Source organism: Pempheris klunzingeri, chromosome 2, assembly GCF_042242105.1.
Source record: "Pempheris klunzingeri isolate RE-2024b chromosome 2, fPemKlu1.hap1, whole genome shotgun sequence".
NCBI classification, from domain to species: Eukaryota; Metazoa; Chordata; class Actinopteri; order Acropomatiformes; family Pempheridae; genus Pempheris; species Pempheris klunzingeri.
The window spans coordinates 1,058,927-1,079,189 of NC_092013.1; the positions used below are offsets into that span (position 1 = coordinate 1,058,927).

The window sequence follows — 20,263 nt, forward strand, 5'->3', positions numbered from 1 at the left end:
ACCCGTAAACCAGAGAGAAAAAAAGTAGCTACTGCAATTAAAATCTCATCGTCTGTGTGTAGCTTTACGTCAGGCTGTGCCCGGCAGCCCACGCTGACTGACCTCCACGCGCCGCCTCCTCGTCTCAGCGGTGGATGTGCAAACCAACAAACCTGCCGTAGAGCTACTTGCATATTCAAGTGAGCCAAAGCTCAATTACAAAACGCTTAAACAAACCAGTAAATCGGGACGTTGCTTTGGAGAAAAGAATCAGCCAAACAAACATTTTATTCACAAAAAACAGCCATGAAAGGATTATGAAGGATATAAGATAGATTCTGCATTAACCAAAAGAAATACACTTTGACTGATGACATTTTTGCATTAATAATTCCTCTAGCATTCATAACGTGAAGCTAATTTCTTACCTTTAGCACCGCAGGTTCTGCTCTGTTTGAGTGAATTTAAACTGTTAATTGCAGCCAGAAAGATGTGAAAAGACCTCTTAACACCACATTACATTGTTCTGGCATGTCATGTATTAAAATTACATGCTGGCACCACAGAAATAATGCAAGTGGAGGACACAGCAGGTCCCCGGTCTAACAGCATCACATGGTAATCAGGTGACGTAGTGTAAGTCCACTGAGTCTTGTGTTAACATAACTTCAGCACATAAGATCAACTCAAGCCATCATCTTTGGTGTCCTAACCTAACCACCTAATACATATACTGTTACCACGGCAACAAAGGTCCAGTTTTGTCTCATCATTTAAAAACATTTAGCGATGACTCCGTCCCCGTTAAATGTCCCAGTTAGCTGTTAAAGAGAACCAGCATGCAGTGAGACCGACCTCCTCAGCCCACAGTACGAGGCAGTGGCACTAAACAACACGGCAGCCCGGAGAAACAGTTATCTATGATCAGCCTTTGTTGTCGTGGCAGCGCTGTATGTGCTTAACGTTGTGAAACAGTCTAAGAAAAGAAGATGCTTTGGGCTAAAATAAGCACGTTAACTAAGGAAGGGAAGCTGCATTACATGTGTGATATAAGTACGTTAGATAAGTTAGAGTACGTCAGCAGTGACTGAATTAAATGAGATGAATTCCGTTAACGCTGACATTGTTGAACCAGGGAATGAGTGAGGCCACCACTTTCCATCGGCACTGTTTCCGTGGTGACGGTACGTAAATCGAACCACCAGGTAATGCCTGAAGTCATTCAGTACCTAAGCCCTGTGTTTAGGCTTCAGCTTTAAAGAGAAGTGATTGCGAGGGCGGGTCACTGTTCTTTGTGTATCGCTCAGTTCGTTGTCCCAGTCGGCAGCAGAGGGCCTGTGGTTTGTCACCAGGAGAGTCTGATCTAATGTAACTGGGCTGATTTGAAATGCAGTCAAATTTCCAAATCATGTATGAAAGGCTTCGCTTGAATTCACAGGCTAATATCTCAAAAGACTGAATGACTCCCTCGTAATGTTTCCCTATTTTGCCAGAGAAAAGGTATTTATGTGATTCATGGCTTTAATAGTCAGCGCTAATGTGCTTTACTTTCATTCCAGCTCTGATTTATGTAGAGAGGAGCCAGGTTTGGGGCTTTTAAATGGATGTTTGGGAAACAGAAATCTTTCGTATCCAAACAGCAGCTAAAAATAATGTGACATGTAACACAGCAGGAAGTCTGAAGACGCTTCTGCCGTCATCTGCCTTTGGAAAATTAATTAAAGGAAAAAGCATCTCAGGTAGGGGGCTGCTGAAAATTAGTACACCTACATGTTTGAGTTTTTCTTCGCCCCTTGGGAGCATTTCAACGCCGGAGGTGATCGTGTCTGAACAGGCATGTTACATCTGAGGAGAAGTGAAGTGACAGGTGTGTAAACAGGGTGTAGAGCGCTCGTGTGCTCGCTGGAGAAGAAGTGTTTGGAAGCCTTCCAACATGTATGGTTCATTTAGACTGAAATGACTGAAGAACCTCCAAAGGTTCCTTGTTGCAGTGATTTTCAACCACTGTGCCGTGAGAGATGATCCACTTTCACTTAGTCTTAAAATTCTTTTTTTTATTAACATTTATTGATTATAATCTGCCACTGTGGAGTGTCTGTGCTGTAACATAGTGACGGGCAGAGTAATGTAATATTGGCAGCAGGGAGCTAACCGCCTCGTTCCTTCTTAGAGACCAGAGAATTAGTGACACATGCGACAGGTCGAGTGACGGTGATGGAGAAGTCAGGGCCGGACTGGGCCCTGGACCAGGTTCTGACCCAGGTGAAGGCACTGGACCAGATTGTGACCCAGGTGAAGGCCCTGGACCAGATTGTGACCCAGGTGAAGGCCCTGGACCAGATTGTGACCCAGGTGAAGGCCCTGGACCAGATTGTGACCCAGGTGAAGGCCCTGGACCAGATTGTGACCCAGGTGAAGGCCCTGGACCAGATTGTGACCCAGGTGAAGGCCCTGGACCAGATTCTGACCCAGGTGAAGGCCCTGGACCAGATTCTGACCCAGGTGAAGGCCCTGGACCAGATTGTGACCCAGGTGAAGGCCCTGGTATGAGTGGTGGTAAAAAGAAAGCACAGACGGTGAGCTCGAGGCGATACAGAGAAGAGGATGAGACGACACCGGCTCCATGATGCTCGGTGTGGAGAGAAGCTGTCCAGCGGCTCCACGGTGCAGAGCGAGCTTAGACGCCGTCTCCAAACGAAACACCCGCCGCTTCAAAACAAGCCGATGGACTATTTTGTTCGGTTGCGTGAAAACACAGAGAAACAGTCAACTTTCATGAGAAAAACCACAAAGGTGAATGAGAAAGCCCTCAAAGCCAGTTACCTTTAGGAGAGAGAGAGACTATATTGTAATGATAAACTGTATCAGGCTGCAGAGGGTCATTAGGTAACATTTTTGGTTGCTGGTGTGCCGCAAGATTTTTCCAATGTAAAAACTGTGCCTGCCTTATTGGAGCCATTTATTAATGATCGCAGTCCAAATAGAAAGGACTGAGTGTGAACGTCACACAGAGCCGTAGTGAAACTAGAACTTCCTGGTTCTGTCCAGGAAGTGAGAACATCTCATTCAAAATTCCCCACAAGCCCCAGGTTAGCCTCGCGGGTTAGCATTACCGACCAGCGCACAATATCCACTGTTAGCATGCTTTCTGACATCGCCATGGTAACCCCTGTTGTAGGTGTGGCCTGCTGCAGGTCGGGGACCGCCTCCTGTCAATCAATGGAATCCCCACCGAAGATGGAACACTAGAGGAGGCCAACCAGCTGCTCCGAGATGCAGCGCTGACCAACAAGGTCTCTCTGGAGATCGAGTTCGATGTAGCAGGTTTGTGACGTTCACCACATTCGGTATCACAACACCAGCATGTGTTACCTCTGCACCACATCTCTGCTTTCTGTTCTTACGCTGGGGCTTCATCATAGCTCTCTGCACACACACCAGACTACATTCACTAAAACAGGGATTTTAGAGCTGCTGCTCTGCTGCTGCCTCCATCAGTCAGTCTGTTTGTGTTAGTGTGTGTTTAAATGGTTAGTTAAGAACTGAATGAACTAACTAACCTTTAAAACACCGAAGCCTGTGAGGTAAAACACAAGCTGTCTGGTTAAATAAAAAGGATCTTACTCTTTAACAAAAAGGTCTCTCTCTGTTTTAGTGGATGTTCTTTGATCAGGTGCAGCTGCCCCAAAGGATTACGTCACAGCCATTACAGCCTGTCTGCCAGCTGAGACGATCTACGAGACACCAAAGGGCCTAAAAATCAGGTTTAAAAATACTGGAATTGCCCTTTAAGGTTGTTGCCATCGCTTATTTGCTCGTCTTTGAGGGTTTAAATGCTGTTATAGTATAATTAAAGACACTAGAACCAATGTTCCACAGTGTTATCTTCATTCTTTATTAGCAGGCATTTAACAGGGATGTACAATCAGGCACATTTGCTGCCGGGGGCTTTTGTCTCTGCGCCGGCAGGCCGGACACAATGATTACAGCTCTTCACTGCAGGGCCAGGCCTCATCTACATGCCTTTAACCCCGGGGCTTCTCACTTCTGGGCTGATCTGCCAATGGCAAAGTTGATTTTTTCTTTTTCCACTTAAAGGAACATCATCATGAGCAGCGTGTTACTGCCACCTGTAGATCGGAGGGATAGTGTGACACCACGTGGGTGGAGTTAGAGGACAGACACTCACAATTAGACATTAAAGAATCTATTTGTATTTTGATGTCAGGCCTTAATAAGCTTCTGTGTTCCTGCTACATGTAAACACACACATCACTTATATCATATCTGAAGTGGTTTCATCCATCCTATAAAACGCTGGGCTAACCTGATTTATATTCTCTAAGGAGTTTGTACTGATTTCTAGAAGTTCATTATGGTTTGCTGTTTCAGTAAAAACTCCTTCGCTGTGTGTGTTTTTTTTTTATTTTCTCTTTACTTTGCCTTCCATGAGAGACTTGGATTTGATTTCAGCAGCAGCAGATCATGTTTCTCTCTGTTTGGTGTTGCCTTTCATAATGTTACATCATTTAATGAGTCACCAAAGCCAAATTAGCATTCATCCTGTAAACAGAGAGACATCACCATTATTCATCAACCCACCATTAATCCATTAGGTGAATGCTGCCAGTTTTCAAGTGTAATATTGAAGACCTTTACTCCTCAGGAGTGAATGAAGCTTATCCATGTTTGGAGCTTTTCAGGAACAACATTGTTCACAGGAAGGAGGTCTGACTGACGGACAGCTAATAGTGCAACATATTCCTCACCACATTGTTGATGCTGCCTCAGATTGGATTTTTCTCTCAGCTCTTGAGGACAGAAACACACTTGGCTTCACTGTGTGCAGTGAATGATGCGAGCGCCTGTGAGTGTGAAGGATCCTGAAGTGGCGACGAGCTTCTTCCACGCTCTAAAGTGGTTGTTCCGCTCACAACTTGCTCTCGCCGTGTTTATGCCTGGATGTAGAGTTGTTTTACTGCTGGAATTAGTGTTGTGACTCATGCAGGCAAACAGTGAGGATTTGAAGTCGCTGTTTGCCCCGGAGAAGAGCAATTCAGAGGAGATAAGAGCAAGAGCTAAATGCCTTGTAATTACAAATGTTAAGCAGGATGAAAAGAATTATATGTTGCTTTTTTTTGTATTAATGGCTTTTCTGCATGTGTTTAACGCAGCGTGTGTCTGTGTGTCTGTGTGTCTGTGCCACAGAGTCAGTGGTGCCCAGCAGCGGGACGTTCCACGTCAAACTGCCCAAGAAGAGAGGAGTGGAGCTGGGGCTCACCATCAGCGGTAGGAGCCCACCAGCATCGCTCACATGATCTGTGCTTTGTCATGAACGGCTGCTGGCTCAATGTTTAAATGTCACAAGACCTCCCTGCACACACACACACACTATAAAGTAGTTCTTCGCCTGCAGTAAAGACAGTGTGTATAAAATGGGTTAGCAGGCTTTAGGTGCTCACACTTTATGGCCAGAAGTGTGTGGACAGCCCTGAACATATGTGGTCTTTTGGTCTGAGGCCACTGACTCTGTTCACACCAGCAATCTGTATCCAGACACGTTATCCGGATTAACGATGGTCCGATCTTGCCTTTGACATACCTGGTCTTCTCATTATCCTCGCTGCGATCGGCTCTCTGGCCTCCAGAGTAAAACCTGTGTGAGATTTTAGTTTGCAGCAAATGTCAGTAAATGCCGTTACTGCGCCGCCTGTTTCCGCCTGTTCTCTGTCGAGGAGGGACTGAGCTGTCGGCCCATAACAGTCCCAGTCAGAATCAGCGTCACTGTGTGAACTCATACAAGGAAAAGGAAACAAGAAGAAAGCTGAAGAGAGTAAACACACTTTTACCTCAAGCAGAAACGTTCCACCTTTATGTACCACGTAGATGTAAGAACTATGGCAGAAGATGTGAAGAAGAACAAAGATGCTGGAATAAATCTGAGATGACTTCTATTCTATACATGAGGGAGATGGATGTGACAGGATATAGATGTACACAGTATATATACAGTATATATACAGTATATACACTGTATATACACTGTACAGCCTGTTCTGCCAGGTCTGTCAAACAAAAAACTATTTTCCAGACTGCAGAACGTTTACTTTAGAGTAAGCAGGGGAACAGGGAGACTGCACCTAGACTGTTTCTGCCACTCTGACCGCTTCAGGTGTTCTACAGAGCAATGGCTTGTGGGTAGAAACTGTTCTCTGGTTGTTTTGGCGTGCAGTGATCTGTAGTGCCGGCCGGAGGGGAGGAGTTGGAGCAGGTTGTGTCCAGGCTGTTTGCTGCCTGTGTCCCGACTCTGGACGTGTCTAAGTCCTGGATGGAGGGCAGGTCGGCCCTGACGGTTTCTCTCTGCCGTCCTGGCGGTTTGCCACAGTGTGTGTTCCTGTCCTGCCGGGGGGCCGATCCAAGTGCTTAGTGGTCAGAGGTCGGAGCGAAGTGATGATAAAGGTACAGATACCGGCAGGCTGTATGGATCACACTGATGCAGCAGGTGAGGGGGGTGGGGGAGGGGAAGGTCAGATGTTGTGTCTTTTTCACGCACAAATATTTTCAGTGGGCGCAGAGCTGAAAGTGATGCACTGGTCTCCTGGTGAAGCTCTGATGTGGGGCCTCCTGCCTCCACAGCTGCAGAACTCACAGCATAACTCATTCACACCCGCATTAACGCGTCTGCATAGCATGTCCGCTCACAGATCCCATTTTATATATAGAAATACCCACTATTTCTGAATGGCAACAGTTTGGGGAAGGTCCTCTGCTGGCGATGTGTCGTGCACAAAGCCAGGGCCACAGAGAAATAGTTCTCCCAGTTTGGGAGGAACAAATCCTGCAGCCGGTATTCAATCAGTATTTATGGGTCGATAATGTTTCCAGTTTGACTTTACTAAGCTGCTGTGTGAGCTTCAGGCTGCCGGAGCAGCACACAGACGATGGAGCGATGGCGCCATCTTCTGAATGTGTTCACAGCTGACAAGTTAATGTGACATTAATTCACCAGATAAAATAATTAAATGTTATGGAGACGTTTCCAGCCTTCAGACTCTGTTAAAGAGCTTTGAGTGCACAAAAAGAACAACGTGTAATTACTAACTTTATCTAAGTTGATAATGTAATGAATGCTGGTGTCTCTGATGGTATTCATGTGGAGGCTGATGGTTACTAAGAATAATTAATCTCGTCCACAGCCAGTAAGAAGCCAGGAGAGCCCCTCATCATCTCCGACATCAAGAAGGGCAGCATGGCCCACAGGTACCGTTTATTCTCTGCTGTTCCTCTGTGGTTCTAACACACCTGGTTTGTCCCCAACACGTCTGAAGTTAAGAACATCTCACACATACCTAACACACCACACACCTCACACTGAGTGAGATCTTTGTAAGACTGTAGTTAAACCACGAGCTGTGTGTTTCTGTGTCTGCCCCTCAGAACAGGGACTCTGGAGCCTGGTGACAAACTGTTGGCCATCGATAACATCAGACTGGAGAACTGTTCCAGGGACGACGCAGAGCAGATCCTGCAGCAGTGTGAGGAACTGGTCAAACTGAAGATCCGCAAGGATGAAGACAACTCAGGTCGGTCCAGATGTGTATGTGATGAGGGTGTAGCTGTTTGTGTGTGGTGGCTCAGTAGGATGCATCATGTCTGTGTGGTTAAAACAAACTTCCAGATTTGCTTCATGTGATGAAATCAAATGTCCATCAAGGAGATGCAGTGACAGGGTTTGACCACCAGGAGACGCTGTTGTCCACGACTCATGGACTCTGAGCGGCAAAGTCATGGCAGGCTGCAGAAGAAGAATCTTTACGGCTCCTGGAGGGAGAACAGGGACTAGTAGAAGCATTAGCAATTAAATCCAGGGATACAGTCACTGAGTTCAGTCAGATTTAACTCATTTCAAGCAAAATCACAATCACAGGACACACCCACTGTCCTCAGAGCTTCTGTCCCGATCAGGAAAAACTCCCCAATAATCCCTTTTAGAAAGAGAGGTGCAGAGAAAGTCTCAAGCTTGGAGGCCTGTAAAAACAGAGGGTCACAGAAATACATATATAATAAGTATTGTAGTAATAATTTAAGCTAAACATGGACCAGAAGAGCTGTGGTTAAGAGATCCCTTTATTTCTTACACAATAAAACATAAAGATATAAACAGTGAGTATAATGTGTAGAAAACGTGCTGCTGGTGTGTTGGTCCGACACGCAGCAGTCTTAATCTGGCTGTGGACCTTTGTGCCGCTTCAGTCACATGTTACAGATCTGACAGCCGCCATGTTGGATGTGTGTGAACTGTGCGTTTACACGGGATGTAAACAAACACACACACACGCAGAAACACAGGGAGGGGTGGGTTGTGTAATCACGCCATATAATGACTCAGTACGAGAGGATAGATGGTATATTCACACACACACACACACACACACACACACACTATGGGAGTAAAATGCAGGGATTAGGAGTTCATGCTACAGAATGACAAGGCACTCCTCTGCCTGGTTACCATGGAAACTGTCTCCACCACTGTTGTCTTGAGTTCTGACCTACTTCGAGGATGGTGTGTGTGTGTGTGTGTGTGTGTGTGTGTGTGTGTGTGTCTGTGTGTGTCTGTGTGTGTGTGTGTGTGTGTCTGTGTGTGTGTGTGTGTGTGTGTGTGTGTGTGTCTGTGTGTGTGTGTGTGTGTGTGTGTGTGTATGTGTGTTTCTAATGAACAGGTAATGTGATGCTGTATTACTGCGTGTGTGTGTGTGTGTGTGTCAGATGAGCCACATACGTCAGGTGGTATCATTGACTCCTTGGAATTGAAACAGAATAACGTGTGTGTGTGTGTGTGTGTGTGTGTGTGTGCGTGTGTGTGTGTGTATCAGATGAGCAGGAGACGTCAGGCAGCATCATCTACACGGTGGAGCTGAAGCGGTACGGAGGCCCTCTGGGTATCACCATCTCAGGCACCGAGGAGCCTTTTGACCCCATCACTATATCTGGCCTCACCAGGAGAGGCCTGGCCGAGAGGTGCACACACACACACACACACACACACACACACACACACACACACACACCGTCTTTTTTTGGAAATCTAGGTTTGAGTGGTGAGGCGTTAGGAGGAGGAGGCACAGCAGCCAGAGACTTTTGGATTGTTCTCTGTGTTTTAATATTCTGGAGTCAGAGGACTAAAACACTTAAACTGTTCATGAGAAGATTAAAGAATCTCTTTAATCACTTTCTGACCTCCTGAAAGCCTCCCTGTCCACCAGTGGCACTATGGACGATGTCTTTATGTGAGGGTCTCACACAGGAACCATGTTGGGGGCAACAGGACAGACTGCAGGATGATCTCAACAACACTGATTTTTGTCCTGCACCTTTAGCAGGAATGATAATTACATGTTTTACTCGTAGACTAAGATGGTAGACTACAGTCAGTCTAGGAAAGCCGTCTGAATGAAGTCTCTTTAAACCCTTACACATATACGCACTGAGCACAGACAAGCATGGCGGTTTCTTAGAGCGCCACCAACTGGGCAGATACCAAAGGCCTGTTCAGAAACAGTTAACTCAGCAGGATTACAGAAAAACTACTGTCCTGATTCACATGAAACTTGGTGGAAGGTTTCATGTAGCAGATCTGAACCCGACTAACAGTAGTGCAGGTGTCTGTGGCACAGTGGACGCTGTGACGGACATCTTTAGTGGTCGTGCCTGCAGATTACGTAACGTAGAAGACTGGGCTGCCGGCCTTGGCAGAGGCCTGCGCGCTCAGGGTGCCCTTCTACTTATCTAATGTGCTCCAGATCCATATCAAGACCGAAAGAGTAGTTATAATCTTTCAGGACTTGGTGTTATCGTGCCAACACATGCAGGAGCAGAGACGGACGAAGGAGCCGTGTTGTGCTGAGGGCTCAGAGCAGGGGGAATAATACGGGTCCTGGGCACTAAATAGAGGGATTCCCCTCCGGCGAGCAGCAGGCTCCACGTGACAGTGGAGTGATGACAGGTGAGATAATGAGAGACACGATGCAGTGGAGAGATTATGTCATCTGCAGACCACAGCAACGAGACTGGAGATGACATAATGGTTTTACTGAGTCCTAATCGGCCACTGGTGAATTCATCCAGTCCACCACACAGCTTATTTCACAAGAAAATGTCAGCTTACGTGTTATTCCACCACTGTTCACCGGGGGAGGCAGCTGACTGCTTCCCCTGCTGCCACACACACACAGACACACACACACACACACACACACACACACACACACACACACACACACACTGTGGCCCCATTTCTTGAGTTTGTGATGTAATTGTTCTATTTTCTGTCCCAAACTGTTGTCGATAAAGCACTTTGCCTCAAACCTGTTGGCTAAAAGCTCTCTATAAATAAACCTGCCTCAGCTTGACACAGAAGGACATGCAGGAAAACAGATGACATCAACGTCGCAGCATCTGTGTGACCCAGTTTTAGTGCTCTGATTTTGTGAAAACCAGCTCTGGTAACTTAAAGAAATAACATATTAAAAACTAAGCATTTAAGAAACCAGGAAACCTCTCACACTATTCTGGTTTCAAGCTCACACATGTATGTACATGTGATATGTGGGTCTGTGAGCTTCGCTGTCAGATAAGAGCTCATACAAGTGATGGCTCCATCAAAGTAGGCCACGCGTTAAAGCGCTGCTGTGTATTTTGCTCCAGCTTTAGCACCGTGGCCGCTGATAGAGGCACATTCCAGTCACCTTGTTGTGACCCAGACGAGTCATGTGGCCGTTTAACCTGAGCTTTGTTTAAACTGGAATAACTTTAAATTAAATTCCTGAACTCAAATCTGATGTGTCAACAATGACGGCACTGAAGCCTGATGTTTGTGTCCAACGCTGTGCTCAGCTCAGCTGTGCCTCCATATGAGTTATAGAGGAGATCTAATCAGGTTAGATGGTGGTCCTGTTTTAATGCTGGAAAACATTTCTTTCCACAAAGGATCAGTTCACACTAATTCTACAAAGTAGGATTTGTTTGCACACAAAAGCTGGACAGAAAATGTGCTCTTATCAGGCTAAAGGAGTTCATCTTTAAAGTGACCCCCCAGCCCTGACTGCTGAGGTCATGTTGTCCTTCTGGAGCTCAGGTAAACTCCACCTCACTCTGTGTGTGTAAACGTGTGTGTTCCTGTGCGTCCAGGACGGGGGCTATTCACGTAGGTGACCGGATCCTGGCTATCAACAGCGTCAGTTTAAAAGGGAAACCCCTGAGCGAAGCCATCCACCTGCTGCAGATGGCCGGAGAGACGGTCACCCTCAAGATCAAGAAGCAGCTCGACAGTAAGTAGGAAAACTGTTGCAGCGTTCACACGTCGTAGCCGTGCTGCTTTCATCCTGTCACCCAAAGTTCTTCACACCTGCTGTTAATAAGCAGCTAGCGAGCACTAAGCGTTAGTGACTTCTGGGCTGATGTGTCTTCCTCCTGTTCACCCGTGTCACATGACTGGTGCTGTAGTCAAAGTAGTTACATTTTTCCGTCTCAGTGTCTCCAATGACACTAACGACTTAATCAATAACTTAACGAATAACATCTGAACAGCCTCTACTCTCTCTGGCAGCCTGAGATCTGCTCTATTTTCTATTTTTATCAGCGTCTTTCATCCTGCTAATGGAGACACGGCCAACCTGCCTGAAAACTGGCTCACTGTCTCAGAATGTCTTTGTCATTTGATCATTTTATCGAACAAACTTTATTCCAACTTTCTCTCCCCCAGACTTGGAGGAGAGGAAGGCGGCAGAGGCAGAGGACACGACGGAGAACGAGCTCAGTGACCCTGAGGAGGATGACCTGACGGACAGCCAGCAGACCAATAAGCTATCGGAGCTTTACTCCACAACCATCCCCAGCGTGGACTCTGCCATGGAGTCGTGGGACGGCTCAGGGCTGGACGCCGGCTATGGCAGCCAGGGTAAACTTTGGATTAAAGGGATAGTTCAGATTATTTGAGGCGGGATTGTATGAGGTACTTAGTCATAGTCAGGGTATTACCTGCTGTAGATGACGGCACGCCTCCAGCCTGGAGAAGGATGTGCTGTATTTAGAGCATCTCACCCCTTTACCTTCCTGTCAGACAGTCTTTGTCTGCAAACTGAGGCCTTCATATCAAACTAAACTCTCCAGACTCCATTGATTTTGCAGAGCAGCTGCTGGTCTGCTGCTGCTGCCTCGGTCAGTCAGGTTATTGGTGTTAGTTTGGTTCTGAACTAATGTGGTGAAACGACCAAAGTCACAGCAACTAGACCAGCGAAGACTGTTTTTGTCAATTTAGTGTGGTGGCTTTGAAGAGCCCAATAATAACGGCTTCATTTCCCTGTCAGGAAGTGCTGTCTGGTGAGGTAAAGCTGTGGAAGTATCCTAACACAGCGTAGGTGACACACTGACTGTGGAGAAGCACAGTCACAGACCAGAAAATGTGTTTAGAGCAGCTCATGAAAGGGTTTAATGGAACAGAACTAATGCAAACTCTTGTAGCTTCAGGCCGATCTGTGAGTGAGCTGCATCTCGTTCCTTCGCTCCTCCCGCAGGTACATACACCCACCAGGCAGCTGGCATCGCCCTCCACCCCCACGAGTGGCGCAGTGCCAAGCAGCAGCGCAGCACCACGCCTCCTCCTGGACGCCGGAAGAACTACCCTTTCAGCGACGGGGGCTTCAGTGAGGACGACTGGGACAAACCTCCAGGGTAGGACTCAACTTTTATTTTCTAGTTTTATCTTTTCATCGTGCAGCCTTTGTATTTCTGATGACTGCTTTTGAATGCAGCCACAAATATAGATCTTTGCGTTAAATCCCAGCATCCTTTGGTCTCCTGGGATTTCACTTGAGCAACTTTCAAGGGCCCCTTACTACGTTTCTGTACCTCAAATGGAACCCAGTAGCTGTGACCTAAAGATTGTGTGAGTTGTAGTAAACAGGCTACAGCATAGAAAAGCACTACGATGGTCCTGTAGGGACGTCTTTTGATTCAAAATGGCCTGAAAGCAACGATTCAGTCGTCTCATGTGGTTTACGACTGTTGATCAACTGAAACAATTACTTCCTCAGTGCTCAGAGTCCTGCTGCAAAATGCACCGTCATGTGACATGTACGGTGACACAGTGGGTGACCAGAGGACCGGGGGGAAATTCTGGATGCTGCTAAAAAATAAAACTTCTTTCTTCTCGTAGCTTCTACTGCAAACTCTCCAGCTGTAAATATGGCGTCCCAAACCGTGAGTGCAGAGGACGTGACGGCTGAGCGAATGTCTGTAGTGTTTTGACTTTGCTCAACTTCTTCTGCTAAAAGCAGAACGATGTCTGTGTGTCTGTCGTAGCAGCGTGGACACACACACACACACACACACACACACACACACAATGCATGCTGGTATATGTAGGCACGGCTCAGCGAGCAGGAGAACTCAGCTTTCTCAGTCGGGACAGCAGTGACAGCACTGAGGAGTTTATCACTTCAAATGAGGACTTTTAGTCACCACTGATTGGACATCAACTTCTCTTTAACATCATGTGTAAGGATTTCATTCAAAAGGCTTCTTATTAATCGAAGTATTGATAGTCTGTCGAATGTTATATTAGCCGTCCAAAAGATAGAGATGCTCCTTTAACACAGAAGGCTGCTCGTGATGCTCTGGTCATTTGTGTCATATCAGCACCAGGAGTTTGTGCTGAAGTGGAAATGTGAGTGTGGAGGTCCAGTCATGAGTGTGTGTGTGTGTGTGTGTGTGTGTGGAGATGAGGTTAAGCCTTGTGAGGATAGCGACATCCACTGGGGTTATATAACACTAATGGGGGAGGAGAGTTAGTGAGAAAAAAAATCAGCTGTGCAGTGAAAGTGAATTAATCTCGTCAGTGAAGGACATTCAGCGTTAACAGATTACTCATGTTGGATTTAACCAGAACGAAGAGCCTTGTTCTGTTTTCATATCAGCTTTGTTGATGACCCCCCCCCAGCTGACACATACTGAAGAGCTGCATGAGAGACATGTTTACATTACTCTCAGTCTTCACTGCTCAGGTCACTGTTTACATGATAACTCCAGTATTTTAAACCTGCGGCTCATTTGTACATGTTTAGGTGTTTAAACGACGGGCAGGAAAAAAGTGTTGCAGCCCGTTTGGTGGCTGAGGTGATCTACTGGACCAGTTCCAACACTTTTAGTACCTACCAGTCACTCAGACACCAGGATGTGAGCAGAGAGGACAAAGGGTTAAAATTCTCCTGTAACGTAAAGAGAAAACACATTTCACATAAAAGAGAAGTCATGACCAGATCTACCAAAGTTCAGTTTGTCTGTCTTGTTTGGTGCTGTTTTGTCCAGTAACCAGGAGAAACCACTTGTTTCCAAAGCAGCTTCATTTTATTTCATGTTTGTGTGCAACAGATTTATTGGCCAACAACCCGACGGCATCCTGTTGGACCCGGACGACAGTTTCTGGTGTCAGGCGCTTGAGGATCTGGAGACCTGCGGCCAATCAGAACTACTGAGAGAGATAGAGGTCAGTTAGCACGTTAGCATCCACTTCAACTGCAGCCATTAGCATTAGCATAACCTCAGAGTTAGTATAGTAGCATTAGCATCAAACACACCCATTTATATAAGACTGCTCCATTTAAGAAGGATTTATTTAACTGGAGTCTTTGATTCATAATTCAATGTAGGACTTTCACCTGTTTTTAAGCACAGTTTAGCCCTTGAAGCCAGAGAGATGCACCTCTCCTCCTTAGTGAGCGTGAGTGTTCTGGTGTGTGCAGGCATCCATCATGACAGGAACAGCCATCAGTCTGGGTGTGGACGGTGTCAACAAGCCTCCGGCTGAGCCCATACTGAGCCACAGCAGGATGAGTCCGCTGCGGAGAAACTCCCTCCTGCACCCGGGAAGCCTGCTCCACCAGGGCGACCATCTGCACGAGGAGGCCCACCTGCATGAAGAGGCCCAACTCCACCAAGGTAGTTCAGTGGCAGATGTCATACTTGTCATATGTACAAGCATGTCGCTGCGTATAGAAGTGCTGTGCTTGTTGAAATATTGTTTTAAAAACCTTCAATTCCACCCAGACCTGCACCAGGAGGCCCATTACAACCACGAGGCTCACCTGCACCACGAGGCCCACCTGCACCAAGACAACCAGTCCCCTCTCCTGCACCACGAGCCCAAGCCCAAGGCCTCGCTGAGAGTGTCAGAGAGGACGTGGGAGTCCCGCCGGATCAAAGAGGAGATGCAGGGGATTCTGTCTCCGACGCCTTTGGAGCTGCACAAAGTGAGTGAGTGTGAGAAGAAGTCACGATGGAGGTTCTGTCCTGGGTGAGGATTTAATGTGGATAGGATTGGGTAAAGTGGGGGCGGGAACACTTAGAGGTTTTCTGTCCACTTATTTAAGAAAGTCATTTCCATTATTGGGTTGTTAAAAACTGAAGAAGTCAGCAGAAAAACACTGTTGTTTGCATAACAGGTCATAACAGGAAAATCAGATGTTAACAGTAACAAAGGTCCTGTTGTTACAGCAGCACGACTCTGCACCGGAGCAGCTACAGTCAATATTATTCAGCCGTCATCTTTTCTGCATACGTGTGTTTTTCCTACTGTGACATGTTGAAACGTCTCCATGTTATTTTGGATCGGTTAACTTAAAACCACTACACCTTTAAAGTTAGTTCAACTTTAAACAGCCACATAAAATGACCTTTTTTATGAGAGAGAGAGAAATGAAGGTTTTACAGTGCAGGATATATGGTGGTGTGGCAGCTCGCCCTCTGGCCAACGGCTCTGCTGGCAGCTACACGTTCTCCCCTCCTGCAGATTTACAGTAATGATTTCATAACAAGGGCCAGAATGAGAAATACATTCAGTATCCACAGGTAGGAAATACATTCAGTATCCACAGGTAGGAAATACATTCAGTATCCACAGGTAGGAAATACATTTAGTATCCACAGGTAGGAAATACATTCAGTATCCACAGGTAGGAAATACATTCAGTATCCACAGGTAGGAAATACATTCAGTATCCACAGGTAGGAAATACATTCAGCATCCACAGGTAGGAAATACATTCAGCATCCACAGGTAGGAAATACATTCAGTATCCACAGGTAGGAAATACATTCAGTATCCACAGGTAGGAAATACATTCAGTATCCACAGGTAGGAAATACATTCAGTATCCACAGGTAGGAAATACATTCAGGTCTGATGGCTGATTGGTCGTCAGCCAAAAGGTTACAGCCTCTAAATGGTGTCTCATGAAATTCATTTGGTCTGAGCTGCTCTTTATGGGAAGAGTCTGGAGATAACACTGCTGTGAACTGGTGCTATATAAATAAAGATTATTGATTGATTGATTAAGTATGGGTTGGTAAAGTATGGGTTAGTACTTGCTAAACCTACAAAAACATAGGTTAATCAGCCACCAAGAACCTGCACACCACCAACTTCATACATTACAATGTCAGTAGCACTCACTATGTCTGTAAGTTAGTAATAACGCTGCCTGTTTAGTCACCGTCTGACCCGCCCACCCCAAGATGAGATGGAGGCGTGTGGTTCCCCTCCAGCTTGTGACCCTGCTGCTACCTCACCTCTGGTCACATACAGCAGGAGAAAACAGGGAGAGGGCTGAGGGTGAGGTTAGGGTCTGGTGTTTGGGCAGACAGCAGGAGTGGTTAAGGTTAAGGTGACAGGGTAATGGGTAATGGGTAATGGGGCAGGCCAGGGTTCAGGTTAACAGGATATTTAGATGGGACATGCAGGATCTTCTCTCTTCTAAGACAAAGGAGAAAATGATCTGAAAAGTCTACATGTCCAAACTTTTGGAAGTGTAAGTTTCCTTCAGGGGCCAGGACACCAAGCCGGCAGCATGTGTTTTTCAGTTGGGTTCACCGTGTTAAACCTGTCCTCTGTACAGTGAGACTGACCTGACAGTGCTGGGTTCATTTGGTTTGCTGGTCTTTTGGATTAGGAGCACAGACTACTGACAGACTACCCATCATTTCCTTTATACTTTCTGGTCTGTCCAAGTCTACCTTACAGCATTAGACTGGGTGCCTGTGGTCAGCGAAGTAAATAAGTTATGTGTCTTATATTAATTACTTTATTCACCAAACCAATATTTTTTCTAACTTTGGGCCATCTTCTGGAGATTAAACTTTCTAGTCGTGGAAAGTCTTTGAAAACTCTTGTACATTTGACCGGAGTCGGGGGGAACCCTGATTGGTGCTTGAAGAAAACCTGTGCTGACACTAGATTAGATTAATGTGAGAACTGTTGTTGAACTAAACCGACCTGACCTGATCCTGGTGTCGTCCTCTCTAGGTAACAGTCATAAAGGACCCGGAGATCGACGACTTTGGCTTCAGCGTGTCAGACGGCTTCTTGGAGAAAGGAGTTTACGTCAACATGATCAGGCCTGACGGGCCCGCCGACCGAGCCGGGCTCAAACCCTACGACAGGATCCTGCAGGTAATGAGAAGGGAATCAGCATCTGTACACCTGCTGTGTCCCAAGATCTCAGAGATTTATTTGTTTAGTGCAACATTATTCAAACAGCAGTCAAGGCTGAAACCACAAAAATAAGACTCAAGTTGTTAATCAAGAAATATCCTTTAACTTTAAAACAGAACGGGCTGCAACGTGATCCTTTGGGACAACTGCACCTGATCACAGTAGGTCCACTAAAAGAGCTTGTTTGATCCACTGACAGGCTCAGAGTGTTATTCTAAGTGTGTGACAGCATCATGGAAAGGATCCCTACAGAGAGAGACCTGGAAGATCCTTTTGGTTTAACCACAAACAGCACACACACCAGACTACATTCACTAAAACAGGGATTTTAGCTTTTACCTTAATAAAGGAGTTGCTGGTTGACTGTGACCATCTTGTTGTGCTACACAGTTGTGTTGGATGTAAACTGTAAACATTTTAAAGTTTCACAACAACACAAACAAAACTAAGTGATTGAAGCAGCAGCAGCAGAGCAGCAGCTCCTGTGTCCTGTTCTCTAAAATCCCTGTTTTAGTGAATGTAGTCTGGTGTGTGTGCTGTTTGTGGTTAAACCAAAAGGATCTTCCAGGTCTCTCTCTGTAGGGATCCTTTCCATGATGCTGTCACACACTTAGAATAACACTCTGAGCCTGTCAGTGGATCAAACAAGCTCTTTTAGTGCCCTTTAGTCACTTTGCTTTTAGCTTTTAGCTCACAGGACATACTGGACTGGTGCTGCCTTGATAATTTACTGTGTTTGAGTTGTCCTGTGACTTTGGGTGTTTTAAATGGTTAGTTCGTTTCAAACTTTCTCAGCTTAAGTCCCAGAAAGTCAGTGGTGAAAAACAAGCACTTGTAGAGGACGGACTTTAACCGGGTGGAGTTACCAAAGGTCCAGAGGATTACACTGCAGCCAATGACTATACATATGATATTACCAGTCAAATAGACACCAAAATATGTACAAGCAGAGCCCAGGTTTAGAAATACCAGGGTTCCTCTTTAAGCAAAGGTTGGCTAGTCTGTTTTAGCTACCAAATAAATAGCACCATTTACCGGAGCAGCCGCTGTCTCCATCTGGTCCAGGTGAACCACGTGAGGACGAGGGACTTCGACTGCTGCCTGGCGGTGCCTCTGATCACAGAGGCTGGAGACAGACTGGAGCTGGTGATCAGCCGCAACCCGCTGGCCAACGACAGCACAGAGGACAATAACAACACTTTGGACCACCCACTAGACCTGTAACACACACACACACACACACACACACACACACACACACACACACACACAGTCTCACACACACACACACACAGTCACAGTCACAGTAGATATATTATATCTGGTGATGAAGTGCAAAGTTATAGCTGTTGGAACAAGCCTACACACACACACACACACACACACTGACTTGCAATAATTCTACTGAAACACACACACACACACACACACACACACACACACACACACACACACACACACACACCTTTGGGTTGAACTGCTGTCACACAGTGTATTTCTCTATGGGAGCAGGAAAACCACCAGAGACTCTCCTGAAGGCCTCACGGTGTTGTTCCAACATAAACAACCACTTACTTGGCACTTTAAGCAGCCGTTTAAACTGATCTGGCTCTTTAAATATTGTTTTTACTTAAAACAAATGAATGAAAACCTGCAATTTGAGTGAGGTAATTTCAGCTGTGTTGTAATACCAGGCCGCAGGTTTATAGACATCTCTGTGGTGCCAGAGGGAGCTGCCTTATTACATAATAACGTGAGGGATTCTTGGAAATTTCAAGTGAAACTGTACTGATAGATTAGAGAAACTGCCTCGCCAAGTTTGCAGATTTCATTTGTTCTAAGAATAAAATAATGAGACTCAGCAGGAGACTGAACCAGCGGTCTCTAAAGGCCTGTGTCCAAACAGATGTAGCCATTGTAGAAGTCCATACTGCTGCTCACATACTGCTGCTCCATTGTGTTTCCTGAGCGTCACTTTCTGGAAAAGGTCAACTTAGGCTCTTTTTCCAGCTGCTGTATGAACATGGACTTGTATATTGGATACCTCTGGTCAGCACAGTGACACAAACCCACATCATTACAAAGTCAGGACAATGATGTCATCTTAACTGCCGAACTGTTCCTGTTGAATCTGGTCGTCGAAGGGATCGACCGGCTTCCCTCTGCTGACAACATGGCATCTTCATTTATTAACAAAGGCACCTTCAGCTGCGACACAACTGATGCCCGGAAAAAACTGTGTTGTCCAACAGAAGAACATCTTTCTGTGACTTTTTTTTTTTTTTTTTTAGGGTTTTCTTGCTTTCTTGCTGGAGAGGTGCCCGTCCGTCTTCATTGGCCAGTCTACAGTCTGACAGCACTGGGTTCATCTCACTGTGGTTTACCAAGTCAAAGAGCAGTAGCCTCTGTGTTTGCATTTCAAACAGCACGATCGGGCCGGTGGTCCAGCATCATCAGAGGTAACACAGGCCTCCCGAGGTGCTGTGTGTAGCACTGAGGAGACATTCAGGCCCACATTCATGAACAAAGGAGGAATAAAAGAATGTCCCACAACAGCCGACAGAGCTAACGCTCGTGACTTTCTGGTGAAAACAGATGGTAGAGGAAACGTCCAGCAGGGTCCTCTGGGTGCACATTGTTCTGTGGAAACGTAGACAGGTGGCCAGCGCCGCTCATGTCAGAGTGAACAGCGAGCAAAGTCAAAAAATAGTCACTTCCTCTTTGCTGTAGAAGCAA

The 20,263-nt window shown here is 46.1% G+C and overlaps 1 protein-coding gene across 1 annotated transcript in view; it reads left to right on the plus strand.

Annotated features, from left to right (window-relative positions):
- The window catches only part of grip2b (glutamate receptor interacting protein 2b), a 138,940-nt gene extending 120,189 nt beyond the window's left edge, over positions 1 to 18,751 (plus strand). The window contains exons 13-25 of the mRNA XM_070841834.1: positions 3,158 to 3,303; positions 5,188 to 5,268; positions 7,176 to 7,239; positions 7,417 to 7,562; positions 8,856 to 9,000; positions 11,170 to 11,309; positions 11,744 to 11,938; positions 12,555 to 12,711; positions 14,410 to 14,524; positions 14,781 to 14,993; positions 15,096 to 15,287; positions 17,339 to 17,485; positions 18,593 to 18,751. Coding sequence (XP_070697935.1) covers positions 3,158 to 3,303; positions 5,188 to 5,268; positions 7,176 to 7,239; positions 7,417 to 7,562; positions 8,856 to 9,000; positions 11,170 to 11,309; positions 11,744 to 11,938; positions 12,555 to 12,711; positions 14,410 to 14,524; positions 14,781 to 14,993; positions 15,096 to 15,287; positions 17,339 to 17,485; positions 18,593 to 18,751 — 1,900 coding nt within the window. The remainder of the gene's footprint in view (positions 1 to 3,157; positions 3,304 to 5,187; positions 5,269 to 7,175; positions 7,240 to 7,416; positions 7,563 to 8,855; positions 9,001 to 11,169; positions 11,310 to 11,743; positions 11,939 to 12,554; positions 12,712 to 14,409; positions 14,525 to 14,780; positions 14,994 to 15,095; positions 15,288 to 17,338; positions 17,486 to 18,592) is intronic.
- Positions 18,752 to 20,263: the final 1,512 nt, after the last annotated feature.